Here is a 26,480-nt window from a genome sequence, read left to right on the forward strand (position 1 = left end):
TTCATAATCGTGTGCTTGTGTTATTGTTTTCTTGCTTTCCCGCTGAATTTAAGCATATTTGAATTTCTAAACTCCGGAGGAAAAGCAAAGAAAGAGTCGGTGTGAGGCGGTAACGGGGCCGGTCTGAAGACCGCTTGCCCGAAGGTGCCGTTCAGCTTTCAGCTCCACATTTATGGAACGAGGTCGCTGAAAGCTGCAGATCTGCTGAGACCCTCAGAGCCCCTCAGAGCCCCCACAGACCCTCAGAGCCCCTCAGAGCCCCTCACAGACCCTCAGAGCCCCCACAGACCCTCATAGACCCTCACAGACCCTCAGAGCCCCTCACAGACCCTCACAGACCCTCAGAGCCCTCACAGACCCTCAGAGCCCCTCATAGACCCTCACAGACCCTCATAGACCCCCACAGACCCCCAGAGCCCCTCAGCTCCATTAAATCAGGTTGAAGACTTTTCTGTTTGTTGCCTTTAATTGAACCAGACTCAATGCTGCATCTCACTACTGCTTTTTTTTTCTTAACTGTAACTTTTATTCATTTTATTTTGTCTTGACTGTTTTAATGTTTTTCTGAACTGTTTTTAAATCTGCATCTTGTTTTGCTTTTGTTGAAATGAACTATTCAAATAAACGTGCCACTCCTTTATTGTTTGAACACATTACATTATCACTATAATCAATATCACTATAATCAATATCACTACCATCAAAGGTACACTGACATCCACTACATCTACAGTAATGGAGGAAATATCACCACGCTTTAAGAAATCCAAAATATGTCTACAACATCAAAATATTGTTCTCTGGATGTGACATATTGTTGACATATTGTTGACATATTGTTGACACATTGTTGACGGTCACCATGACAACAGTTACAGTACAAAGATCCACAGATTGGACAGCTGACCGAGTACAACGACGCTGACGTGTTGGAGTTATACAAAACATCTGGCTGACTGGACAGAAACATGTGACACAGATTAAAGTAAAAACATGACTTCACTCCTTTGAATTTGACTACTTTGTATTTCATTTCAAAATTGCAAATGTCTGTATCAGAATATCACGATTTATTACAAAACATCTTTAATGAGGATCAACCTTCTCCAGACGGGACAGTAACGTTCAACAAGCACAGGATTCCACCCTCTGGACCAGAACCCTTAGGACCAGAACCCTCAGGACCCTCTGGACCAGAACCCATAGGACCAGAACCCTCAGGACCCTCTGGACCAGAACCCACAGGACCCTCAGGACCAGAACCCACAGGACTAGAACCCACAGGACCCTCTGGACCAGAACCCACAGGACCCTCAGGACCAGAACCCTTAGGACCAGAACCCACAGGACCCTCAGGACCAGAACCCTCAGGACTGCTGGCTCACATAGGAACATGGTTCAGTCTACGGCAGAACGGGGAGACGGCACTTTGATGACTAATCACATGATCACTCTGGAGAAGCCAACACACACACACACACACACACGCACGCACGCACACACACACGCACGCACACGCACGCACACACACACGCACGCACACGCACGCACACACACACGCACGCGCACACACACACACACGTGCACACACACACACACACACACACACACGCACACACACACACACACGCACACACACACACACACACGCACACACACACACACACGCACACACACACACGCACGCACACACACACGCACGCGCACACACACACACACACGTGCACACACACACACACACACACACACACACACACACACACACACACGCACACACACACACTCGTACCACCATCATGAAGAAGAACAGATTTATATTCATGTTGTGTTACAATAACATTTTCTAGGTATATAGTTACACTACGATCCTTTATGTCCTAAAGCCAATAGTGAGACTTATTTTGTTGGATCCAGGTGTGTTAGCAACTACACACAGCGACACACAGCCATATAACACCAATAGCATGCCGATGACACGGGACGACGTGACAACAGGAAACACCTGAGATTCATTTCCTGCTTTCAGCTTCAGTCAAACTAAATATCTGTTGGTACTTTTCAGTCACATCATATGAAGTATCATTACAACACTAATACTTAGCTAATGCAAGAACTCACAGAATAAAAGACAACTGATTAAACAGCACACTTCTTTACATAAACATGACGACAGAGAGAAGACACAAATCATCACGTCACACAATGACTCACAAAGTCATTACAGTAGAACCATTAAAGGCTGAAATATTCATTTTCATATCGACAGCAACGCTTCAAGAGAGCTGACTGTACAGACGCAGTGCAAGACACAACCACGCGCCCGGAGCTTAAGGCCTGGGGACGAGACTCAAGACCAAACCCAGGTGAGGGTGCAGCACAGACACACACGACAGGAACGCCAGCTGCTTTTTCAACGAGGAGGCACAAAATGAATGGAAATGAGGGAACAATAACTGAACAATAACGTGTTGGAAATGCAGGAAACAGCTGTGCTCTGTGCGCAGCACAACAGCTACACACAGTCAACACGCAGCTGCAACAACAGGGACACACAACCCAGGTGGCTGCTGGGTATTACGACTAGTTCACAACCTTTGTGGGCAGCGGCCCTCAAAGCACACGGGACCATCTGAGACCGAGCAGAGGAAATAGAGACTTTTGGGTGACAGTAGCATGTCGTCGTGTTCTACGGTCTGGGTGATGTCAGAGCGAGTCTCCTCGTCTCCATGGACACGTCATCGGGCAGTAAATACAGTCACTGAGCACTAAGACATTGTTTTGGCGTAGATTCTGGAGTAAAGTCCAAAGTCTTAAACTTACACAAATAACGAGGCGTTGAGGGCTGTTAATGATGCGTGGAGCCGCACACAGCTCCACGCATCATTAATAGAGAAGCAATCAATCAATAAGTATCTGCGGGCAGCTGATTGGCTGCGCACCGTTTCATCACACAAGTCACGACTCCGCGTCAATATACAAGTTCACTCTTTCATCACCTGGAAGAGGCTTTTCTTCTGCACAGTAATCGATTCAAAGACAGGTTTCTAACTGTATCAGAATTAAAAAACATTGTTTCACGACTAACTACAAATATGACCCCTGACCCAACTGGATTCAAGCTGGTTGGTTTAGTTTGGCCATCGTTGTTCCGTTGGCACGTTCCCTCCGCTAGCGGAGTAAAGTGCACAAGATATAAAACCTACAGGACTTTAACTTTAAAAGGAATGTGTGTGCATCTAAATAACAACATGCGTTGCCTCTGAAGCGCTGTGTGGTGTTGGCACGTTACGGGTTTAAGGTTGTGAAAAAGAAGATAAAAAAGAAGTGAACACTTTTTATAAGCCCATCATGAAATGTCCCCGTCACCAAAAAGAGCCGGCGATGCTCGCTACGTCATCAGGACTAGCCGTGCCTTTACGATGAAGCTCAGTGGACGCGCTGAAGTGAGAGATCACTTCCTGTTCAAGCTTTTCGTGACGCTTGCTCATGAGGAGACTCTGTCCGCTCATGAGACGCCTCCATCGGGACTCCACACGCTCCACTAGGAGAAGAACAGTGCTCTCAACACGAGCAGTGACATATTTAAACTTCTTCTTGATGTCACAGGAGCATTCGGTCACATTGTGGTGGGTCTCTGGTGGCGTTCATGTCCTCACGCAGCAGACAGCCCTCGCTCCTCCAGCCTGCAGGCCGGCCTCACTGAAGCCAACACTTCCTACACGGGAGACATTCAGGTCCACCAGGAGAGGACACACTGGACCAATGAAGACTGCAGAGCTCATCACACCGGAATGAATCCATGAATGAGTGACTGAGTGCCGAGTAGGACACAGCTGTGTTGTTGTAGTACTTTAATTAGTGCTTTATCAATATTATATTTATCATATTATCAATATTAGACTGAATGAATCAAGGCAGCAGGAAAATATGAAGGAAGTGTTGATTTTGGGTTAATCTCTAAATAAAGATCTGCTTCTCCTGCCACGAAGGAACCAACAGGAAGCGATCAGAGCATCTGTGTGTCGTCCTGTCTTAGGCCAGTCAAACACTGCATGGAGTCCTCTTGTTTGTCACGTAGCACTGAAACCTGATTGCACCATGACAATGGAGTTCAGCTCTTGTGTTGAAGAGAAATGCAGAGAGAATATGAAGAGAATATTAAAGTCACATATAATGAGGAGAGAAGCATAAACATGCCTGCTGGTAGGAACCGCTCTGCTGGTTTCTACCTCAGCATTTAAAGATTGTCCACAAACGTTCGGTACCAAGTTAACCTGAGACTTTCATGGAGACGGACTCACGGCGCCGCTCATCATCGCTCCTCTCTAAAGGTTTGGGATCCTAATGCTAGAGGGGTGTTTGGTGACTGCATTGCATCAGAACAGTTATCATTGATGGTGTGTGAAAGATGGAGGCCAGATTGTTGACAGCACAGGTCCACAGAGAGAGACTGGAGCGCTCCAGAGCTAGAGGTGTCTGCAGGTACAGGAGCACAGCAGGCTGCTGGGGAACAAACACATGCACCGCCGCTGCTGCTGCTGGAAGGGTTGTGGGCGTCATGGATGTACCCTGTGACAGAACATAGCGATACACGTCTACCTGAAAGGTAGATATGTATACATGTACCTGTGACAGAACATAGCAGATACACGTCTACCTGAAAGGTAGATATGTATATATGTACCTGTGACAGAACAGAGCAGATACACGTCTACCTGAAAGGTAGATATGTATACATGTACCTGTGACAGAACATAGCGATACACGTCTACCTGAAAGGTAGATATGTATATATGTACCTGTGACAGAACATAGCGATACACGTCTACCTGAAAGGTAGATATGTATACATGTACCTGTGACAGAACATAGCAGATACACGTCTACCTGAAAGGTAGATATGTATACATGTACCTGTGACAGAACATAGCGATACACGTCTACCTGAAAGGTAGATATGTATACATGTACCTGTGACAGAACATAGCGATACACGTCTACCTGAAAGGTAGATATGTATACATGTACCTGTGACAGAACATAGCGATACACGTCTACCTGAAAGGTAGATATGTATACATGTACCTGTGACAGAACACAGCGATACACGTCTACCTGAAAGGTAGATATGTATACATGTACCTGTGACAGAACATAGCGATACACGTCTACCTGAAAGGTAGATATGTATACATGTACCTGTGACAGAACATAGCGATACACGTCTACCTGAAAGGTAGATATGTATACATGTACCTGTGACAGAACATAGCAGATACACGTCTACCTGAAAGGTAGATATGTATACATGTACCTGTGACAGAACATAGCAGATACACGTCTACCTGAAAGCTTCACTCCTCATGATGTTACAGCCCTTTATGGAGTCCTCCGTGTCTCCAGGAGACACATGCATCTCAGAAAGCCTGAAGTACAAGACTGGACCTACCAAGCAAGGAGACTCTATTCCGCTGCATTATGGGAAATGTAGGATCCAGTGCTAAGTAACAAATTTCATTCATTCTGAGCACATTTTCTTCAAGGTCTCCAGAGAAATAAAGTTCTGTAACAACATCCAGGAGTGACTCTTTCAACTGGAGGCACATGGCCATGAAGGCCAGACCGTTGCTATAACAACAAGACACTCGAACGAGCGGAATGTAAAGACTGATGAGGAAGAACATGAAATGTCATTGGTCCACAGGATCTTCTTGAATGGAGGCTGTTTGTGACTGGACGAGCGGCTGCAGGGCGAAGGGGCAACATTTAGGTGAAGACCAGGTGCTGCTGGTCCAGCAGGGCTCTGGTGAAGTTGTTGATTGGCCCAATGGCGCTGAGTGACATGGCGTTGTCCCGCCCCCAGAGCAGGTTGGGACCAAACACCACAGCCAGGTTACTGTTGGTCATTTTGTTCACTTCACTGTTGGCCGATACCTACACACACACACACACACACACACACACACACACGTGCACACACGCACACGCACACACGCACACACACACACACACACACACACACACACACACACACACACACACACACGTTACAGCTGGTACCCGACAGACAGAACGTTGTAACGAGGAAGTGAAGGGAAGTGAAGGGAAGTGAAGCGGTACCTGTGCCAGGAAGGTGATGAGGTATCGAAGCGACGCGTCGTTCTCCTCCGGCAGCGACTCCACCAGCGTCTTCATGAACGCCACCTGGCTGTCGCTGGGTACAGCTGCACACAACAAGCACAGTGACCACAACACCAGCAACACGTCAGGTGACAGCAGCTCGGTGGAATACACACATGCCGTTGGTTGAGTAGGATCACATGAGGATTCACAAGGCATGCGATTGGTCGGTGTGTTTCCAAGGACGCGGATAATAATTCTGTAATAATAATGTTTTTCCATTCCAGGGTCCAGAGACCCGGTCCGCCTGTTGGAGGCCTCTGGGTCAGAGCTTCTCTTCATGTGTCACACGAGCAGAACACATTTCAGAAATGTAGCACCGCTGCTGCTCTTTTGATCATTAATAGGGGCCGTTATTCTAGCCAAAAACCGACAAGAAGGCTTTAGTTCCACCACCTATGAGGTGTAAAGTTTATGAGTCTTTCAGCATCCCAAGCTACAAAACAACAGCTTCTTTACTACGGCCACAGAGCTCAAGGACAACCTACAGCTGATGCATCAGCAACGTGTGGAGGACTTCCTAATGTCAGGTCTACCTGCTCAACTGGCTCGGAGAGTACATCAAAGCGTCCTTTCCTGTTGCCAGCAGGTGGCGCTATGACAATGTAAATGTGCAGAGGCCTGGAGCAGACGCTATGCCACGTCAAGGTCGTTCAACGAAAACTCTCCATTTTGATCATTTTTCATCACAGAGGTCTAGAGAGTGAATGTGTAAAGTGAGTGAACTCACTGTGATGTAGGAGGTTGCAAAACGGCGGAAAATCTACATATGAATTACTGAATAACTTCCAGAGCAGACAATACTGGACACGCGTGTTCAGTTTCAAGTCACTCAGTCATGTGTGTGAAGACCTCGAGGGGAGACATTTGTTTCTACCTGGATGCCAGACTTTGGGGAGTTTGGGATATGATATTAACCCGCTGAAAAGCAATTCAACTGGCAGAATGATGGTAATAAAAACGGGTTTCAGTAGGGTCTCCCCAAACGACGTCCTCGTGAAAACAGTTGTAATGGTTGAACTCACAGCTGAAGTTGACGATGTCATTGTAGAGCTGAAAGGTCAGCAGAGGCTCAGGTAACTCCCTCAGGAACGTCTTCAGGATCACAGCAGCCAGGTGGATGTCTTCCATCGCTCTGAAGTTCACTGTCACGCCTGCAAGACACACAAACACACGCACAATAGGAAAAGAAACGCTGTCTCTTTCTTTCCCCTCAGTCCATCACAGTGGTGCCACCGGGTCTGAAGCACAGAACAACATGTGACAATCCACCAAAAACATGATAGGTATGAATGTGTGTGTGTGTGAGTGTGAGTGTGAGTGTGAGTGTGTGTGTGTGTGTGTGTGTGTGTGTGAGTGGGATGCTCATCAGCTCGAAGGAGTAAAGGAGAAATGCATCTGGAGTTATGCATGGGAGAAAGAAAAACCTTTTCATATTTGAATTATAGTACAGAGGTGTGAGAAATACTCTCTGTAGTAAAGTGAGTCATACTACAGTGTAAAATACTTTGACAAGGAAATCCTGGATTTAAATACTACTCCATTTGGCACGCACAACAATTTCATGAAAGGCATTGGTAGACTTTATGCTAAACCATCAGCTGGATCAAAATGATGGTTGCCTCTGAGAGACAAGGCAGCAGAGCGAGGAACAAGAGCTCACTGCTTCCAGTCTGCCCGGTGACTGAAAGCATCGCAGCGTTTGTAGGAAGAGATCCGACCACAAGGTGGGGCTGAACGCCCAGCATGTCTTGGTTTATTTAAGTACCCCCTCCAACTCCTCTTCTGATTGAATGAACTGACTAAAACAGTTGGTAAATGTGCAGGATTTTAATTGTACATCTCCTGAAAACATGAAAGAGAAACTTCCTCTTAACTGGGACCAGAATTCTCTGAAATACCAGGAATACACCCAACAACAAAGAGCTCAACATCAGCAGAGATAAACTGGATAAACATCGATGGAGCGCTCTCTCTTTTCTCGGACTAAGCCATAGAATTGAGTGTGTAAAAACAAATATTCTGCCTCGATGCCTGTTCCTATTTCAAGCACTTTCTGTAGAAGTTCCTCAAAAATAATTCTCTGAATAGGATGAAATAATTTCAAGATTTATTTGTAAAGGAGAAAAACCCAATAATTACGTTTAAGACTCTGCAACTCACAAGAGAAGAAAGAGGAATGGCTCTCCCTCATTTGAAGGATTACTTCCATGCTGTCCAGATGAAACCCTTGTTCAACATGTGCACCCCAACTTACTGTGCCGGGTGGAAAGATATTGAACTCTCCATTATGAATGATCCCCCAATTCACACAGTACTGGCCCACAAGAACTTGGGAAAACATATAAACAATTTACAAAACCCACGGATCAAGTTCAAACTAAAAACATGGAACATGATAAGAAGAGAATATAAACCAGTGTTTCTCAGCTGGTCTGGATCCAGGACCACCATCACCCTCAATGACAAGCCGCCTCCCAAACTGAGGAACAGTCTCAACATCTCCAATGTACTTAATGAAAAGATAGCTTGAACCTGAGATAGTCTGGAGACAGCAGTGGTGCATGCTGGGTGTGTGATTGTGTGTGTAGGCGTGTTGAAGGTGCTTAACAAAACAATAAGATAAGTAACAGAACATAAACTAACTCTGCGGTCCAGGTGCATAATAATCATATGGGAATAAAGAACTATATCAGTTTACTCCTTTAAAGGATTTACATGTTGCTGCCATGCTGTTGAATCACGCTAAAAAACGTCTTCGTCTGGGAGCGAGTGACGCAACGTCCCCTTGGTATCGGCCCACAGAAAGAATGAAAAAAAGAAGAAAAAAAACAAGGCCGGTTTTATTTTGAAAAATGACTGGATACATCCGTCTGAGCCTCTTACTCTTGACACATGTCAGAGGCTACGTGGGAACGATGACCCCACAATGAAACTTAAATGTACATTTCAAGTCTGCCGGAGTTACGTTACATTATTACATTACATGTCATTTAGCTGACGCTTTTATCCAAAGCGACTTACAATAAGTGCATTAAACCGTGAGTAGGAAGTAGGAACAACAAGAATCAAGAGAGAACAATGTCTTCAATAAAGTCAAACGACTATCAGTGCTATCAGTAAGAGCCATCGAAGTGCTGCTGCTACTGTCTTTATTCAAGGTGGAGTCGAAAAAGATGAGTTTTTAGTTTGCGGCGGAAGACGTAGACACTTCCTGCTGTCAATGGAGCTCATTCCACCATCGAGGAGCCAGGAAGCAAACAGTCGTGACTTTGTTGAGTGTTGAGTTCGCAGTGACGAGTTCTGGATTAAAATCAAGGCAGAATGTCCTAAAATCATAAAAAACTCTGAAAACCTACAAAAAACATCCAAACCATGAGTGTGAATCCAGATAGCGAGGACTCGTATAAAAGTCTGTCAGTCCGTGGTTTCAATGGTTTCTGAACTTCATGTTTTAGAGTCATTTGAACGTGTTTTGTGAAGCACAGAGTCGAGTCGGGCGGGCGATGTCAGAGGGAGGGCCGGCTGGTGACGGAGGAGGGCCGGACCCACCCCCGGTATCGCCCCGGTTTGACCCAACCTGGAGCACGCTGCAGAAAACGGGGGGGACGAGCCGACGAAGAAAATGACGCTGAGCTACTTAAAAGTCCCTTCAAAATAAAATCACAGGATAAAAAATTTAAAAAAAAAGAAAAAATGTATTCAATGTTTTTTCCCCCAAGCAAAGGCCTGCGACCCATTAGAAATGGGTCCGCGTCCCAGTTGAGAACTACTGAACTAGATCATAAAATAGTGTGCTCATGGTCCTCTGGGGTTCAAACCAAATCAAATGGATCATACATGTACGTCCTGGATCCAAAAAGGTAAATGTTGGAAGAACAACGTATTCACTCCATTGCTTCTCTGTTATATTCAGACTCGTCATTGAGCGGTCTCTGGGGCTCATATGAGGAACCAGAGGTTGGTGCCCATGTTGGGTCCTCTGGTTCAAAAGAGGAAGAGGTGGTCCTTTGAGAGGTCGTTGAGCAGACTTGGATATGCAACCAGTAAAGCAACACGTTGTCTCTGCTTCTTCCAAGAATAAAAGTACTTGTTTTAATGATTTTACTGCGAGATGTCCAGTGAATTTCTGACAGTCTACAACAATCTATTCCTTGACAGAAAAGGAGCAACTCAAGGAGTTTCAACACCGAAGGGAAAAGACACTGATTGTTACGATACCTCCAGTTACGCAACCATTTTTAACGTAACATTAGAAATCCAACAGACCTTAATGACTCAATACTGACAATATTTCTCAGTGCCTACCATGATGATTCAAATAAGGGAATTATCTCTAGATCCTACAAAGGCCTTACAACAACAACAACAACAACAACAACAACACTCTGCAGCATATGTTAAGGAACAAAGCGAAAGAAGGGAACCTCTCGATCTCCAATGAGGACTGGCCTCCTCAGAGGACGACAAACAAGAGCTTAGGACGGCGGTCAGTGTGGCGGCGCAGAACAACTTCGGCTTCAAGCGAGGACCCTCTGACGCCGCCCAGAGCAGCTGAGCCAATCAGAACAGGGCTGGAGTTGACCCCTCGCTGTCCCTTTGACGGCAGTTACCATCTGATCTTTGACAGCGTAACTAAGAACTACCTTTCTTTCACTCTTTATCACCGCTTCCTTTAATGGAAAAAACTTTATCTCTCTCTGGAACTTTTGATTTCTCTTCTACTGTTTTTGTTATGCTAATTAGAGCTATGAGTGTGAGTCTGAAGGCTGAATTATACTCCTGCACCTACAACTGCTGCTGCCACACAGTCGCATCAACAGACTTGTGTTGGTTTATAGTTCTTGTGTGTTTTTCATACTCCAGACCAGCAGGTGACGCAACGACCGTTTAGAGTCGACCTGCACACCGACGTTCATCGATATCTCCCTCCAGGAATTCACCTCCATCTTTGTGTCCTGATACTCCGTCAGGTTTTATAAATGCTCATATTTGACCTCTTCAGCCAAACGTTCTTCAACAGGATCCATTGTTCCTGTTTCTGCTGTGGCTTTTAAAAACAGAGGTATTATGCTGTGAAACCGGACATGAGAGACTCAGAAAGGACGTGGTTAGCGGACCAATCACAGCCTTGCTGCTGCGAAAGGCTTGAGTAGCTTTGACGGATAGTCAGACATTTGAGGTGACACATGCAAAATGGCCGATTTGACCACGCAGGGTCGGCCATGCGTGTCTTGCGTGCTTGCGTCTCTGCGTAAAACCCGATTATAAATCAGTATTAAGTATTACAAGTGAGCAGAATATGATCTATAAATGGCTCTATTCAGGATGACGATTCATTAAATAACAGGTTTAAGTGGTTTAAGTGTGAGAAACATCGATGTCAGACATTTATTTTGAGTTTTTTGCAAATGTTAAAGGGTGAAATGAAAAAACAACATGGTAAAAAAGAAAGAAAGGCCAACCTGCAGCCCATGCAGCAGGTGCGGGAGGGGCCAGTGCTAAAAGGTCAGCCTCATGGCTCAAGCTGGACTGGAGTTGTTGCCACGCTTCACCACTGAAGAGATGCTTTTCTCTTTGGAAGAGGATTTGTTTCTGTACTGACCAGTGTTCCTAAATACTAGTAATCATCACTTATGTTTTTGACTGAAGACGTCCCTTTCTTTGTTTTTTCTTTCAAAAATGAGGCCACCAAAATCCACCAGCTGCTGCCCTGTGTGCCTGGAGGCGTACGCGGCCTCGTCACATGACCTGTGAAGGTCACACGGGCCAACAAGGAGCAAGGAAACGTGTAGAGATACGTTATGTGAATGGTCCGGTCTTCAGCTGTATACGGGTCTGCTGACCTGGCGCTGAAGGAGGAGGGCCAGGCGTTGGGGGAAGGGGAGGAGCACAAGGAAGATAACGACATGTAGCAACCCATAATGCATTGCACTACAGAAGGACAACAGGTGAAGATACTGCAGAGCGAGTTGTTGAGCTCTCTGAAACAGTCAGAACCAATCGATGAGCGCGGCTGGCTCTACCAGTAAGAAGCATCTTACTGGTTGTCAAAATGGTGGTAATGCATCCTCTGTATTTCTGGAGGGGGTCCAGCTGGAGCCAGGTGAAGCTGGCAGCGGCTCACTGGAACCACGTAGTGTCCAGACAAAATATCATTTTGCAGACTTTTCATGACAAAGCTTCCAGAGTCGATTGATGAGAAGGAAAAGTAGAATGTGTGTGAGTGTTGTAAGATCCCATTTGAATTTGTATTCACAGATTTACACCTGGAGGAGAACAATAGTTGCATCAGCACTGTTCCGACTGCAAAAGAAAAACAAAAAGTGCTCTCCATGGTTATTCTTTCATATTTCAGCAGGCCGTGAGAAGAAGGATCAATTCAACATGCAGGTCATGGACACCATGGAGGGGAAAAGGAGGAAAGCCTTGTTTTCCCAGTAAATGAAGCGGTTATGACACGAGCCCGCTGTGAACTGTGAATACGTTGCAGTGTTTCTTTCTGCAGCTACACCAGACACCTGCAGTCCATGGCAAAAACTACAACGCCAAAACTAGAGCAATTGTGCCAATATCTGAAAGAGACCCCGGCGCTGTCGCTCTCAGGCCCAACTCCCGGTGTGGTGAGGGCTGTGAGAGCCGCCATCGGGAGTGTCCAGCCGGTGAAATGTCTCGACTTCTCTCCACCGCGTTCAACTTTGTGACTCTGTGCAGACGACACAGGAGCCAGACGACAGAGCATTTGCCCTTACGCTTGCTTTTACATCATGTTAGCATCTAGGCTTCTTTTCCCATTTTGAATCCTTAGCCAATCAGGCTTTACGTTTGGCGTTGTCATGTCAGCCCCTGGGACACATTTAGTGCAAAGGAAGCCGGTATGCCGAACAGAAAGAAATCAGTGGGTTGTCTTAAAGTCTCTCATAGAGGACTCTGCCAGTCCTTTACCATCATACTGTAGGACAGTTAGCACAAGGCGATCACAAGCACTCAAAGTCAATCTATCTAGCACATCCCCACTTCCTGCGTAGACAGGAAGCCATGAGGCAAAACAAGGAAGCCATGACGTGACGCTCCAGTGCCTAAAGTCCACACACTGCTGATCTTACCCGAGTTGTACTTGAGCTGGACCTCCTTCACCAGAGTCACATTGGCAGAGCGTCTGAAGATCCCTTCAATCTCCAAACCTGATGGACCACAACATACATCAATGAAACATTTTCATTTCAGAGCCAATAACATCCAGGTTGCATCGTTCAATTATTTCAGAAAGACAGTTTTCAACAAGAGAACAATTGATGACCTGCAGGTCAAAGTATTAGTACATCATGTGTGTGTTTCTCTCTCCAGGTGTTACCTTGCTCTGAGAGGAAGCTGATGGTGTCTCTCATCACCAAGGGAATCGGGTCCCCGTCTGGACTCCTCTGTCTCAGCCTGACACACACACACACACACACACACACACACACACACACACACACACACACACACACACACACACACACACACACACACACACACACACACAGTACGTAAAGTGATGAACATAAAGTAGAAAAGGAAATAAAGCAGTAAAATGTTCTCTGCCAGTATTTTACGATCAGATATTTTGTTTCTAAATTAATATCACTGCTTCAATAAAGTGCATGTTGCATTTCACTGCAGGAGATGTTCATGCATGTTTATTCATTTTAACAGCTCAAGCTCAAAGCCTCCTCCTCCTCCTCTTCCTCTTCCTCCTCCTCCTCTTCCTCCTCCTCCTCCTCTCATATAAGTAGTGCCCGCTGCCCCTCAGATAAATATTGACAGGCCTGGAGACCTCTGAAGCGCTGCTCTGTGCCCGACTTAAGTTTCCTGAAGCACGACGACGGCAACGGACCAGCATCGATGTTTCCTAAAGAGGATTTATTGCTCAGCTTTCAGTCTGTTTGTGTGTCGCTCTCTGCAGCAGCGGGCCGGTCGGAGGACGCAGCTGGAACACCCTGGAGGCTGATGTGCCCTCGTATGTGGAACTTACACAAGTATGAAGCAGAACCAGAGGTTATTTAAATGGTGGAAACGGTAACTGTTTTACGGCCACAGAGATAAGCCACGCCCCCTTTCAGGCGCGAGTAACATTCGCGACGCGTTTGGTGTGAAACTCATTGCGGCCCCTGAGCCAAAGGGTTGGCTCACCCCTGGGCCAGATCATGGCAGTAGTAGTATATTCACCATCAAGTGTAAAAACCATAAAAGGAACCATTCCTCCATTAGTTTATCAAAAACACCTCTCTTTTCTTTTTGTTTTCACACAACAGAAAGGCAATGAACACACATGTAATCTAAAGAGTAAAAAGTAACTCAAGGCTCCCCAATAAATGTAGCGGAGTAAGAAGTACAAGGTTTTTGAGTAGCAGTATAATGACGTTGCATAAAAGGGAAATAGTCAAGAAAGTACCTTGAGTTTGTACTGAAGAACAGTACTTGAGTAAATCTAGTGATCAATCAATACATAGGATCAGCTCTGGGGACTCACAAGGCAAGAGGCACCCCAAACACCTGGGAGGGGAGGACCGGGCTGTGCAGAGGAGACGAGGGCGGCTGGGCGCCGGCTTTCAGAGACGCTCTCAGCTTGTTGTCGTACCTGACACACAAAGAACACCTGTCACCTTTCTGTGGACTCAAATGGTTCACAAAGATGTAAAGCAAATGTGTAGGTTTCAATTCTTTCTGGGTTTAAATGGATTCAAACAGGATACAGAAGTGAAACAGTGAATGTAATACAAACACTCGATGACACGATGACATGCGAGTAATCATGAAGGAGATGTGGAGCGTGACATCAGCTCTTACTCTTTGACGCGTGCAGGAATGAGCAGCTGCTCACACTTCACCACGTCCTCCAGCTCACTCAGGTAGCTCACATAGTTGATCTTCCTGCCAAACTTAAAGCTAAAAGAGAGAAACCAGCTTTACATTTCACTTCTCATTGGCTGCAGGCTGCATTGTAGCAGTTGTTGTAAACTTCTTCAGTTTGAAATGGGGAATGATGACAACGTTGTCAATGCTGGATTGAAACTGGGTTGAATTTAAAAACAATGTTCTCTGCCATCACAAAGATTATGACAAAATACATAAAACTGAGTAAATAAGAAACTATGAGTACATTTGACAACATTTTATATTGTCCCAGTAGAACATCACAGGATGACAATGAATACACATTCACAATAACAGGACACTGAAACTGAAGCAGCTGAACACAATTCAGCCATCTGTCATTTCATTATTTACCCCTGTAATTTTCATACCAGGATTATGTTGCTTTTGTGTTGTTGTCCTGTAATTCCAATATGATGTAGCTACCGTAAAGGTACCACCTGTCCATCAGGACTAACATTCACACTGATGGAGGAGCTACATGAAGGTACCACCTGTCCATCAGGACTAACATTCACACTGATGGAGGAGCTACATGAAGGTACCACCTGTCCATCAGGACTAACATTCACACTGATGGAGGAGCTACATGAAGGTACCACCTGTCCATCAGGACTAACATTCACACTGATGGAGGAGCTACATGAAGGTACCACCTGTCCATCAGGACTAACATTCACACTGATGGAGGAGCTACATGAAGGTACCACCTGTCCATCAGGACTAACATTCACACTGATGGAGGAGCTACATGAAGGTACCACCTGTCCATCAGGACTAACATTCACACTGATGGAGGAGCTACATGAAGGTACCACCTGTCCATCAGGACTAACATTCACACTGATGGGAGGCTGTGGGTAAGTGTGGGGAAGGTTAGTTAGTAAAGAAACTAGGCCCACTCGTCACATACTTGCTTCACATCACACTTCACTTACATGTCAGTACTCTTAGTGAGCCTTCTCTTGATAGCCGTTTGTCAGGTTGTACAGGACTTAAAAACTCTCTGGCGAAAATAAGTTTGAATGTGCAGCATGGCGTACTCAGTGTGTACTCAGTGGAGAGATTACTTAGCATGGTCAAATTAAATACTGGTGCAGTGTGAAATGTGCTTTCATTTGCCAGTGTTGGTGTTGTAGTTCCCTACATCTGCCACCAGAGGTTGCTGGAGCTCTGTCTGAGTGATTCCATCTATTACATCAATAAAGTCACTTCATATTGCTTGAGGACTACAGACACTCAAATATCCCCATTGTAAGTTTAAGTTACAGAGTAGACTGGACTAAAGGTTTAAGTTACAGAGTAGACTGGACTAAAGGTTTAAGTTACAGAGTAGACTGGACTAAAGGTTTAAGTTACAGAGTAGACTGGACTAAAGGTTTAAGTTAAGGAGTAGACTGGACTAAAGGTTTAAGTTACAGAGTAGACTGGACTAAAGGTTTAAGTTACAGACTAGACTGGACTAAAGGTTTAAGTTAGAGACTAGACTGGACTAAAGGTTTAAGTTACAGACTAGACTGGACTAAAGGTTTAAGTTACAGACTAGACTGGACTAAAGGTTTAAGTTAGAGTAGACTGGACTAAAGGTTTAAGTTACAGAGTAAACTGGACATGAACAAAACACGACACCCTGAGATGGGACCGGCTCGTTGCAGAGAAACAAACTCAGGGTTTCCACTAATTCGGCGTAATGGCAGGTTGTACTTGTACACTTTGTATTTGTTTTCTATGCCGGTCGTGTCATTTCAGTAAGTCATATTTATGGCCCACTCCATGAAGGCCGGTCTGTTAAAGTTTTGTCGAAGACGAAACCCGTTGGTGGTATAATTAACATTGGGGGCCGCCGCTTTAAAGGACCAGTCATGGTGTTCTGAAAACATGCAAAGTAGGAAACAATGATGGCTTGCACTCGTAAAGGAACAATAACCCATAAAGTTTGTATATGTACAGTGCATGCATAGAAACATGGTATTTAATTTGAAATAAAAAATAACCTGATGATTGGTTTGAAGAGGATCAGCAAAGTCTTGATGAACATGGTGGGATGGACGATATACAGAGCCTTGATGTTCTTCTTGTACCTGAAAATACATACAGATGATATTCAGACAAATGGTCCTGTGTCACCACCACTCCACAGAGTCATGCAGTGTTTTAACACTTTTACTTTAGGGGAAAATACGAGGTACTTTAAACCAACCATTGATCGCGTTCTAATTTCTAGGTCAGTGTTTCTGCTTGGTCATGTTTCTTTCTCTTATTTCTATACATAAGTACCACTCATTTGGCGAAAATGTAGGATGATAGTTCAGTGATCAAAAACCTCACCATTACATTTTAGTGTCAGTTTTTATTGTCAAACATTGTTATGGCAGTGAGTCTACAAGGCCAGAGACTATCAGGATGGCCACCATCCTAAAATAATTTCAACTGCTCTAAAGTCTAAACTATCAAACATTCCAAACGTTATCTTCTTACTTTGTGATAGTCACTCTCACCTGTCAGCCACACCCACCTCATCAACTCTATCCCTCACCTGTTAGCCACACCCACCTCATCAGCTCTATCCCTCACCTGTTAGCCACACCCACCTCATTAGCTCTATCCCTCACCTGTCAGCCACACCCACCTCATCAACTCTATCCCTCACCTGTTAGCCACACCCACCTCATCAACTCTATCCCTCACCTGTTAGCCACACCCACCTCATTAGCTCTATCCCTCACCTGTCAGCCACACCCACCTCATCAGCTCTATCCCTCACCTGTCAGCCACACCCACCTCATCAGCTCTAGTCACCCAACACGTTTTCTATTGAATTACGGTCTGGGGATCAATAATGTGAGTCTTGTTGGTCTGGAACCAAAATGCAACTGGCTTACTGTTCACCTTCTGGTTGCAACACCCATTTAAATGCATTTCTCTATGGCATGAGGCAACATGACCTCTTCAAATATTTGGATGTATTCAAAACCCATCCATGATCCCCTTCTTGCACCACCATGTCTTCAGTATACTGCGGCTGCTCATCTGACAGACTGTCTGCGGCCTCGAGGCCCAAAAGGAACAATCGTGCTGTCACAGCACAGTGAAGACAGTGAAGCGAGCGTCATGACATGGGTGCTGTGAAGTGAAGCAGTTCTCAGAAACAGTCGTTATTCAACTCATTAGTTCAGTGATTCACAGCAAAGCGAAATCTTCAAGCATATTTCAGTTTATACAGTAAATGTTTGCTATTTATGTAACAGCCTAATATTCCTTATCTTCACTTCTTTTTGTTAATATAACACATTGTTTCTTCATGTTTGATTTGAGAATAGAATGTGCAGAGTTACCAGTGCATTGGCGTGGATGGGAATAAAAGATATTATCTGTGATTTGTGACATCCAAATGAAATTGAGCTGTATTGAATGTCCAGCGATGTTCTTGAGCTTACTTTCTGTCAAACTCTCTGTATGCGTCTCGTAGCCAGCTGAGAGAAGGCTTGTTTTCACTGGTCAGCCCATGGTGGAAATAGATCAGCGTGTAGTCACTTTCAACATACTGATCCAGAGTTCCTTTGAGATACCTGCAAGCAATACAACACAATTACTGTAATGGACACAAGTGAATATCAACTGGACTCAATATTCTATTTTACCCAAGAGCCACATTTCATCTGGCTGATGAACATCTTTCAAAATCTGAAGCGATGTTTCCATTCACAGTTTCACGTTATTGAGAAAAACCCCAAACAGTTAGATTAAAAGACTTCCATTTCTTTTCCTGTTGCTTCATACGAAGTCCTATGAATGTGTCCAGACTACATCACCACAATATCACTGGTGGATGCCAACCAGAGCCCTTTCCTACATCGAGATCCTGCTTCTAGTCAAATGTTGCTCTCTAATAAATGCAGACGTAGAATTTTGGAAAAAAGAGGAGCAGTCAGAATAATGTCATGTAAGAGTTGACAGAAGGGACACTAAAGTTGTTAATGTCAGCCACTGCAAAAGACATATTCATCATAATTCCATCTGATATCATTCAAGAGTTTGCACTTCTCTGGTGCTCCTGCTCCTACAGGGGACTCGAGCTGATGACCTGGCTCCACAGAGCCATCAATACACAAGCAGGGAGTCACACAGCAGTCAGAGAGTTAGGACAGAGTAGTGTGTTAGAGTCTGACGGCCTGTTGTTCAGCTCTCACTGAACAGAAGGGTTATTGTTCTATACACAGACACTCATGAACTGAATCACTTCACACAAACACCCCCATGAATCCGATGTGAGGTCCCGGGACAGGGATGTCCTATGTGTACTGATTGTAAAGCCCTCTGAGGCTAATTTGTAGTTTGGGCTATACAAAATTAACTGAACTCAATTAAATTTATACAATATATATTTTGCAGTTTTTTTTCTATACTTGTTAAATGAGTTCTATCGTTATCTGGTTATGCAGCATAAAGAAGAAAGCCAGTAATCTCCAGCAGTGTTCATTGTGCTTACATCAGTAGCTTGTGATGGTCCAGTTGGTGATGTGGAGGCATCCTGCAGGCGTTAAACACGATCACCTTCCTGCCAAAGTTATCATCACCTACAGACACAGAGAATCATCGCACCTCTTTTCTTTCACTGCATTACATATTGTTACAGAAACATGAAGTCCAACTTCTGCCCATCAACATGCACATTTTAGTCTGAAGTAGTATTGGTAAAAGACAGAAGTCAAACTCAACTATTAATGTCACAGTGAGGGTGACGAGAGGAAACACACAGAGGTGTGACACGGGAGACTGACCTGCCACTTCAATGATCTGATGCCTGGCAATGTCATAGAAGGGATGGTCCCACGGCAGGTGAGGAGAGTCGGCATCAAAACGCTGGGAGATGTCCGTCTCTGGAACACACACACACACACACACACACGCACACACGCACACACACACACACACACACACACACACATACACACACACACACACACAGTTGTAATACAAAATAAAGGGTTTATCGCCTTCATAGTAATGTTTACAGCAAAGTCACGACATAAAATCATTTATATCTCACTGGAAACAAAACCGAAATGTCAATAAAACCAAAAGACAAAGGGGTTTGGGCATCCCTGTGTTGGTTTGTCCGTTCTGGGCTACCGTAGAAACATGGGGGTGAAAAACAATGGACTCCGTTAAGTGGACCTGCTGCCTAAATAGACATAAATGGCTCTTTCCAAGCTAATAAAGACACAATTAGTTTCAGGTTGTTATACACTAATACAAACATAGTTCTGAATAGTTTACTCAAGTTCTGCCTAATAATCCCAGCGCGCAATGCATGCTGGTTAAATTTGTGTCTGGCTGGCTCTGACATCATGCACACGTGATCAACGATACTCTCAAGAGAGCGAGGTGCCGCCGCAGCTCTCCACCAACTGGCCCAGTGCATGATGGGAAACGCCTGGCTGTAGTCACATCAGAGAGCTGATTGGCTCTTAGATCTGACAGCAAACACCACGTGTTGTAGAAAATGTAATTTTATGTGTAGTTGTAATACTTAACGCTCGATTGTTGACGAAGAGTCTCAGGTTTAATCTAAAAACATTCTGTGTGGTTTATAATACAAAATCGCATTTCTACCACATACATCTAAACCAGTAGTAAAGTATTTCACAGGCAGACATAAAAACAACAAAGGATGCAGTTACATAAACATTTCATTTCTACATGAATATATATTTATAATCACATGTGAAGGAATCCAAAAGTTTGAACACCTTGAATAAAGACAATGACAGCAGCACTGAGGCAGCACTGAGATGGCTCTTACTGATAGCACTTAGTAGTTTGACTTTATTTGAGAAATTGTTCTGTCTAGATTCTTGTTGTTCCTACTTACGGTTGAATGCACTTATTGTAAGTCGCTTTGGATAAAAGCGCCAGCTAAATGACACGTAATGTAATGTAAAAAAGTGATCCGTTAACTACCAGTAGTCTACAGATCGGAACTAACAGGAAGTAGTTTTCCGCTGACTTCCTGTGTATACTTTGCAAGCAGCTGAAGACTGTCCGACTGGACCTGAGTTTTTAATGAGGCCTCCTGCAGCTGCTCTTCAGAACCAGCCTCCTGCCTGCAGGCAGCATGACAGCAGTGCTCGCTGTGAGCCGCGCTACTGCAATGAAGTATCATACATCAAATACGGAAAACTGTATCCTTTTTAACATACGGGTACCGCGGTACCTTTTCAGTATCAGTAAAAAACTTTAAAATAGAAAAATAATTATAATACATGTTGTGTATTTGTAAAAAATGTTAAATTATACAATAGCTATAACTTTGTGATTCTGTTCAGGCCAGCAGAGGAGGCTCAAGGAAATGTCTGGAAGAGACCTCACCTGACTTGCTGAGCGTGGACTCATCAGCGGGCCACTGCTGGTCCTCGAACGTCTCCAACTTCAGCGGTCCCAACTGTGCAGTCGCAGGGTCTTCACCCAATTCTACTAGCAGCTCTGAAGACATCACACACTGGAGAAGAGCGCTACACGCACCCACTCACACTGTACAGGGATGTCTCTCACACACACACACACACACACAAAGCTGCGTCTTCAACGGAGTAGCAGCCAGAGTCCTGCAGAAGACAAGAGACACCTCAGGTCAGCTTGGAAACATTTCAACTATGCTGAAACTATTGATGGACCATGAAACAAAAAGAATCTGTAGGAGAAACTGTGGCAGACGGCAAAGTGTGTTACTCTCACTCAGAACTGAGAGACTCGTAAACTGCTGTTTATTAGATATTAACAGAAAAGGTTTGAGAACCACTGGTGAGGAGGACCCTCGGACCCGTTGTCCTCTGAATGAGGTAGTCCAGTGGTTCTTAAACTTTTCTGTCTCGACCCACTTTGAAGGAAGAACAATGGTCACGCCCCACCACCCCAACAAAATGATACATGATGAATTTTTCATAAAATTTGTTATGACTCCATCCTTTTATGAATAATAAAGAAAATTGCAATCACTACACTAGAACTAGTGTTAGTCCATGTACAATATGTTAGTATAATGTGAGTATGTGAGTGTGTACATCTGTGAGTATGTATGTACATCTGTGAGTATGTACATCTGTAAGTATGTACATATGTGAGTATGTATGTACATCTGTGAGTATGTACATCTGTAAGTATGTACATATGTGAGTATGTATGTACACATGTGAGTATGTACATATGTGTGTATGTACAACTGTAAATATGCGAGTGTGTACATCTGTGAGTATGTGAGTGTGCATCTCTGTCAGTGTGTGTCTGAGTGCATGTCTGTGAGTGTGTGTGTGCATGTGTGTGTCTGTGAGTGTAGAGAACAAGCTCTGACGTTCAAACAAATCCTGTTAAATTTTCTGATTTGTATTTCTTTTTTTTATTATTTATTGTTAACATTTGTTGCACTGTGAATTTGCACTGACAGTTCTGTTATTATAATAAAAAGGTTGCAAATTAATGCTTTAATTTTAAAAAAAATCGTATTAATCGGAAAAATAATCGACCGATTAATCGATTATTAAAATAATCGACCGATTAATTGATTATTTAAATAATCGTTAGTCGCAGCCCTAGTAACTTCCTACATCAGCTTCTGTGAGGACAGCTGTGTTGCATCCAGCTCCAGGGTGAGTTATAACAACGACAAGCCTCGTTCACAGCAGAGCTCAGACCGCTACGCCTGCAGGAGGACCAGGCCTTTAGGAGCGGGGACAAGGACTTGTACACAGAGTCAAAATACAGGTTTAGTAAGGCGGTGAGAGATGCTAAACGACTGTACTCTGAGAAGCTGCAACATCAGCTCTCAGCAAGTGACTCTGCTTCTGTCTGGAGAGGTCTCAACCAGATCACCAGCGACAAGCCCAAAACCCCCCACTCCATGAACGACCTCCGCCTGGCAGACGAGCTGAACGACTCCTACTGCCGCTTTGAAAGACAATGCAGCAGTCCTGACGCCGTCCCCCACAGGCCCGTCACCCTGACCTCTGTGGTCATGAAATCCTGTCCCACCTCAAGGCCATCACTGACCCTCTGCTGGACCCCCTGCAGTTCACCTACAGAGCCAACAGGTCTGCAGACGATGCAGTCAACATGGCCCTGCACTTCATCCTCCAGCATCTGGACTCCCCAGGAACCTGCGCCAGGGTCCTGTTTGTGGACTTCAGCTCTGCTTTTAATACAATCATCCCGTCCCTGCTGCAGGTCAAGCTCTCCCAGCTGCACGTGCCAGACTCCACCTGCAGGTGGATCACAGACTTCCTGTCTGACAGGAAGCAGCACGTGAGGCTGGGGAAACACGTCTCTGGCTCCAGGACCACCAGCACCTGATCCCCCCAAGGCTGCGTTCTTTCCCCTCTGCTCTTCTCGCTGTACACCAACAGCTGCACCTCCAGTCACCAGCCCGTCAAGCTCCTGAAGTTGACAGACGACACCACCCTCATCGGTCTGATCTCTGGTGGGGATGAGTCCGCCTACAGGTGGGAGACTGAGCACCTGGTGACCTGGTGCAGCCAGAACAACCTGGAGCTCAACGCTCTGAAGACAGTGGAGATGGTTGTGGATTACAGGAAGAGCGCAGCCCCACCCGCCCCTCTCAGCCTGCATAACGCCCCCGTTGACGATGTACAGTCCTTCCTCTTCCTGGGCTTCATCATCACCAGGACCTCAAGTGGGAGCTGAACACCAGCTCCATCACTCAGAAGGCCCAGCAGAGGATGTTCTTCCTGAGGCAGAAATTCAACCTGCCAAAGACAATGATGGTGCACTTCTACACCGCCATCATTGAGTCCATCCTCTGCTCCTCCATCATTGTCTGGCACGTTGGTGAGCACTGGAGGAGCACTGCCGTCTCTCCAGGACTTGTGCACTTTCAGGACTCTGAAGCAGGAAAGAAAGGTAGTCGCCGAGCCCTCTGACCACCGGTTGAAGTCCCTTCCCTCTGGCAGGAGGCTGAGGTCCATCAGGACCAGGACCTCCCGCCACACTAACAGTTTCTACCCAGCAGCAGTCGGGCTCATCAACACAGCCGAGTCCCCCACTGACCGACCCTGTTACCCCAGGACCTTCCCTTCTCTCCCCTGCACATCCCTCATCACCTCATATTTAAATACACTTTACCCTTCACCTGTCACTTTCACACAATCAATAACTTCATTCTGCACTTTACTTATAATTTTTGTTTGTTTTTTAGTTACTTGTTTTATCTAAATTTATATACTTTCAATTTGTATTATCTGTGTGTGTGTGTGTATATATATATATATATATATATATATATATATATATATATATATATATATATATATATATATATATATATAAATTAAGTTAAATGTTCATTGTAATTGTTGTTTTTGTTAAATGTTGTGCACCTTGCACCAGGACAAATTCCTTGTTTGTGTAAACTCACTTGGCAATGAATGGTTCTGATTTTGATTTACAATACACTGTAACTAGTATTAGTGCATGTACAATACACTGTAACTAGTATTAGTCCATGTACAATACACTGTAACTAGTATTAGTGCATGTACAATACACTGTAACTAGTATTAGTGCATGTACAATACACTGTAACTAGTATTAGTCCATGTACAATACACTGTAACTAGTATTAGTCCATGTACAATACACTGTAACTAGTATTAGTCCATGTACAATACACTGTAACTAGTATTAGTGCATGTACAATACACTGTAACGAATATTAGTCCATGTACAATACACCAGAACTAGCTAGTTCATGTACTATCACACCAGAACTAGCTAGTCCATGTACTATCACACCAGAACTAGCTAGTCCATGTGCTATCATACCAGTACTAGCTAGTCAATGTACTATCATACCAGTACTAGCTAGATCATGTACTATCACACCAGAACTAGCTAGTCCATGTACTATCATACCAGTACTAGCTAGATCATGTACTATCACACCAGAACTAGCTAGTCCATGTACTATCATACCAGTACTAGCTAGATCATGTACTATCATACCAGAACTAGCTAGTCCATGTACTATCACACCAGAACTAGCTAGTCCATGTACTATCACACCAGAACTAGCTAGTCCATGTACTATCACACCAGAACTAGCTAGTCCATGTACTAATACACCAGAACTAGCTAGTCCATGTACTATCATACCAGAACTAGCTAGTCCATGTACTATCACACCAGAACTAGCTAGTCCATGTACTATCATACCAGAACTAGCTAGTCCATGTACTATCACACCAGAACTAGCTAGTCCATGTACTAATACACCAGAACTAGCTAGTCCATGTACTATCATACCAGAACTAGCTAGTCCATGTACTATCACACCAGAACTAGCTAGTCCATGTACTATCATACCAGAACTAGCTAGTCCATGTACTATCACACCAGAACTAGCTAGATCATGTACTATCATACCAGAACTAGCAGGTCCATGTACAATCATACCAGTACTAGCTAGTTCATGTACTATCATACCAGTACTAGCTAGTCCATGTACTATCATACCAGTACTAGCTAGTCCATGTACTATCATACCAGTACTAGCTAGTCTATGTACTATCATACCAGTACTAGCTAGTCCATGTACGTTACACATTAGCGCGAGCAGGCCGAGCCCCGCGGAAGCCTCGCGCCACCTCGCTCGCGCAGCGGTGTTTGCCGGCCGCGCGCCGGCAGCTCGTTAGCAGCAGCTCGTGCGCAGTGGCATGCTTCGTGTACGTTACCGTGACGGTGAGACGGCAGGTTCCTCCGGCGGGCTGTGTGGCGTCTCACGGAACCGTAGTACCGGACACTTGGTAAACAAGCTGCGTCAACACCTCTTCCGGCTAGTTATTTTCAAAATAAAGCTACGTCTTTCTGTTGGTGCTGTACATATCTTCACGTGTTCCCTTTGTGTGTGATGTTGTAATTATGTATGGTGTCTCTTTGCTTTTGGTCTTTGCTCTTTCTTTTGGAACGGAGCAACACTGTCCTTGGCAATAACACAGTGTCATGGGACTTGTTGTTGGTACGGTTCCTGCCAAAATAAGACATGCCCAACGCGTGCGCGCAAGGTAAAACTGAAGCCATTGGTCCTGCAGATAACAAACACAACAGGCTCGTTACAGTATTAACAGGAAGTTATGGAATAAAATACTTCTTGTTAGTTCCGATATGTAGTCTACTTGTAGTCTACAGATCACGTTTTAATTTATTCATATCTGATTATAAATATATAGAGCTGCTGCAGCGTCCGGCTCTGAAATCGACGGCCGCTTTGCTCTCGTGAGAGTATCGTTGATCACGTGTGCATGACCTCAAACTAGTCCCAGACCCAATCTCCACCCTAAACCCTCAAACCCTGAACCCTCATGGGTCACTGACGT

The 26,480-nt window shown here is 44.7% G+C and overlaps 1 protein-coding gene across 1 annotated transcript; it reads right to left on the reverse strand.

The window, feature by feature from the left end:
- Positions 1-1,710: 1,710 nt before the first annotated feature.
- Positions 1,711-26,009, reverse strand: arhgap1 (Rho GTPase activating protein 1). Its single transcript, XM_068590455.1, has 13 exons — positions 25,839-26,009; positions 21,469-21,704; positions 19,878-19,976; positions 19,586-19,673; positions 18,534-18,665; positions 17,091-17,177; positions 15,010-15,108; positions 14,693-14,800; positions 13,535-13,611; positions 13,287-13,364; positions 7,206-7,334; positions 6,121-6,224; positions 1,711-5,934 (listed from the first exon to the last, which is right to left on the reverse strand). Exons 2-13 carry the CDS (start codon positions 21,590-21,592, stop codon positions 5,767-5,769), a joined length of 1,293 nt encoding a protein of 430 aa, XP_068446556.1. The 5' UTR covers positions 21,593-21,704; positions 25,839-26,009; the 3' UTR covers positions 1,711-5,766.
- Between the last annotated feature and the right edge of the window lie 471 nt (positions 26,010-26,480).

Source organism: Clinocottus analis, unplaced genomic scaffold (assembly GCF_023055335.1).
Source record: "Clinocottus analis isolate CAN_PGR_092001 unplaced genomic scaffold, fCliAna1.0.p SCAF_24, whole genome shotgun sequence".
NCBI classification, from domain to species: Eukaryota; Metazoa; Chordata; class Actinopteri; order Perciformes; family Cottidae; genus Clinocottus; species Clinocottus analis.

What these genes read in the sequence shown, in the direction of transcription:
- arhgap1 (XM_068590455.1), bottom strand. Translation starts at nt 21,592, where the DNA reads ATGTCTTCAGAGCTGCTAGTAGAATTGGGTGAAGACCCTGCGACTGCA. An exon ending in TCAGATCATTGAAGTGGCAG is followed by an intron (nt 19,674 to 19,877) that starts GTCAGTCTCCCG and finishes CTGTGTCTGTAG; the next exon opens with GTGATGATAACTTTGGCAGG. An exon ending in TACAGAGAGTTTGACAGAAA is followed by an intron (nt 17,178 to 18,533) that starts GTAAGCTCAAGA and finishes ATGTATTTTCAG; the next exon opens with GTACAAGAAGAACATCAAGG.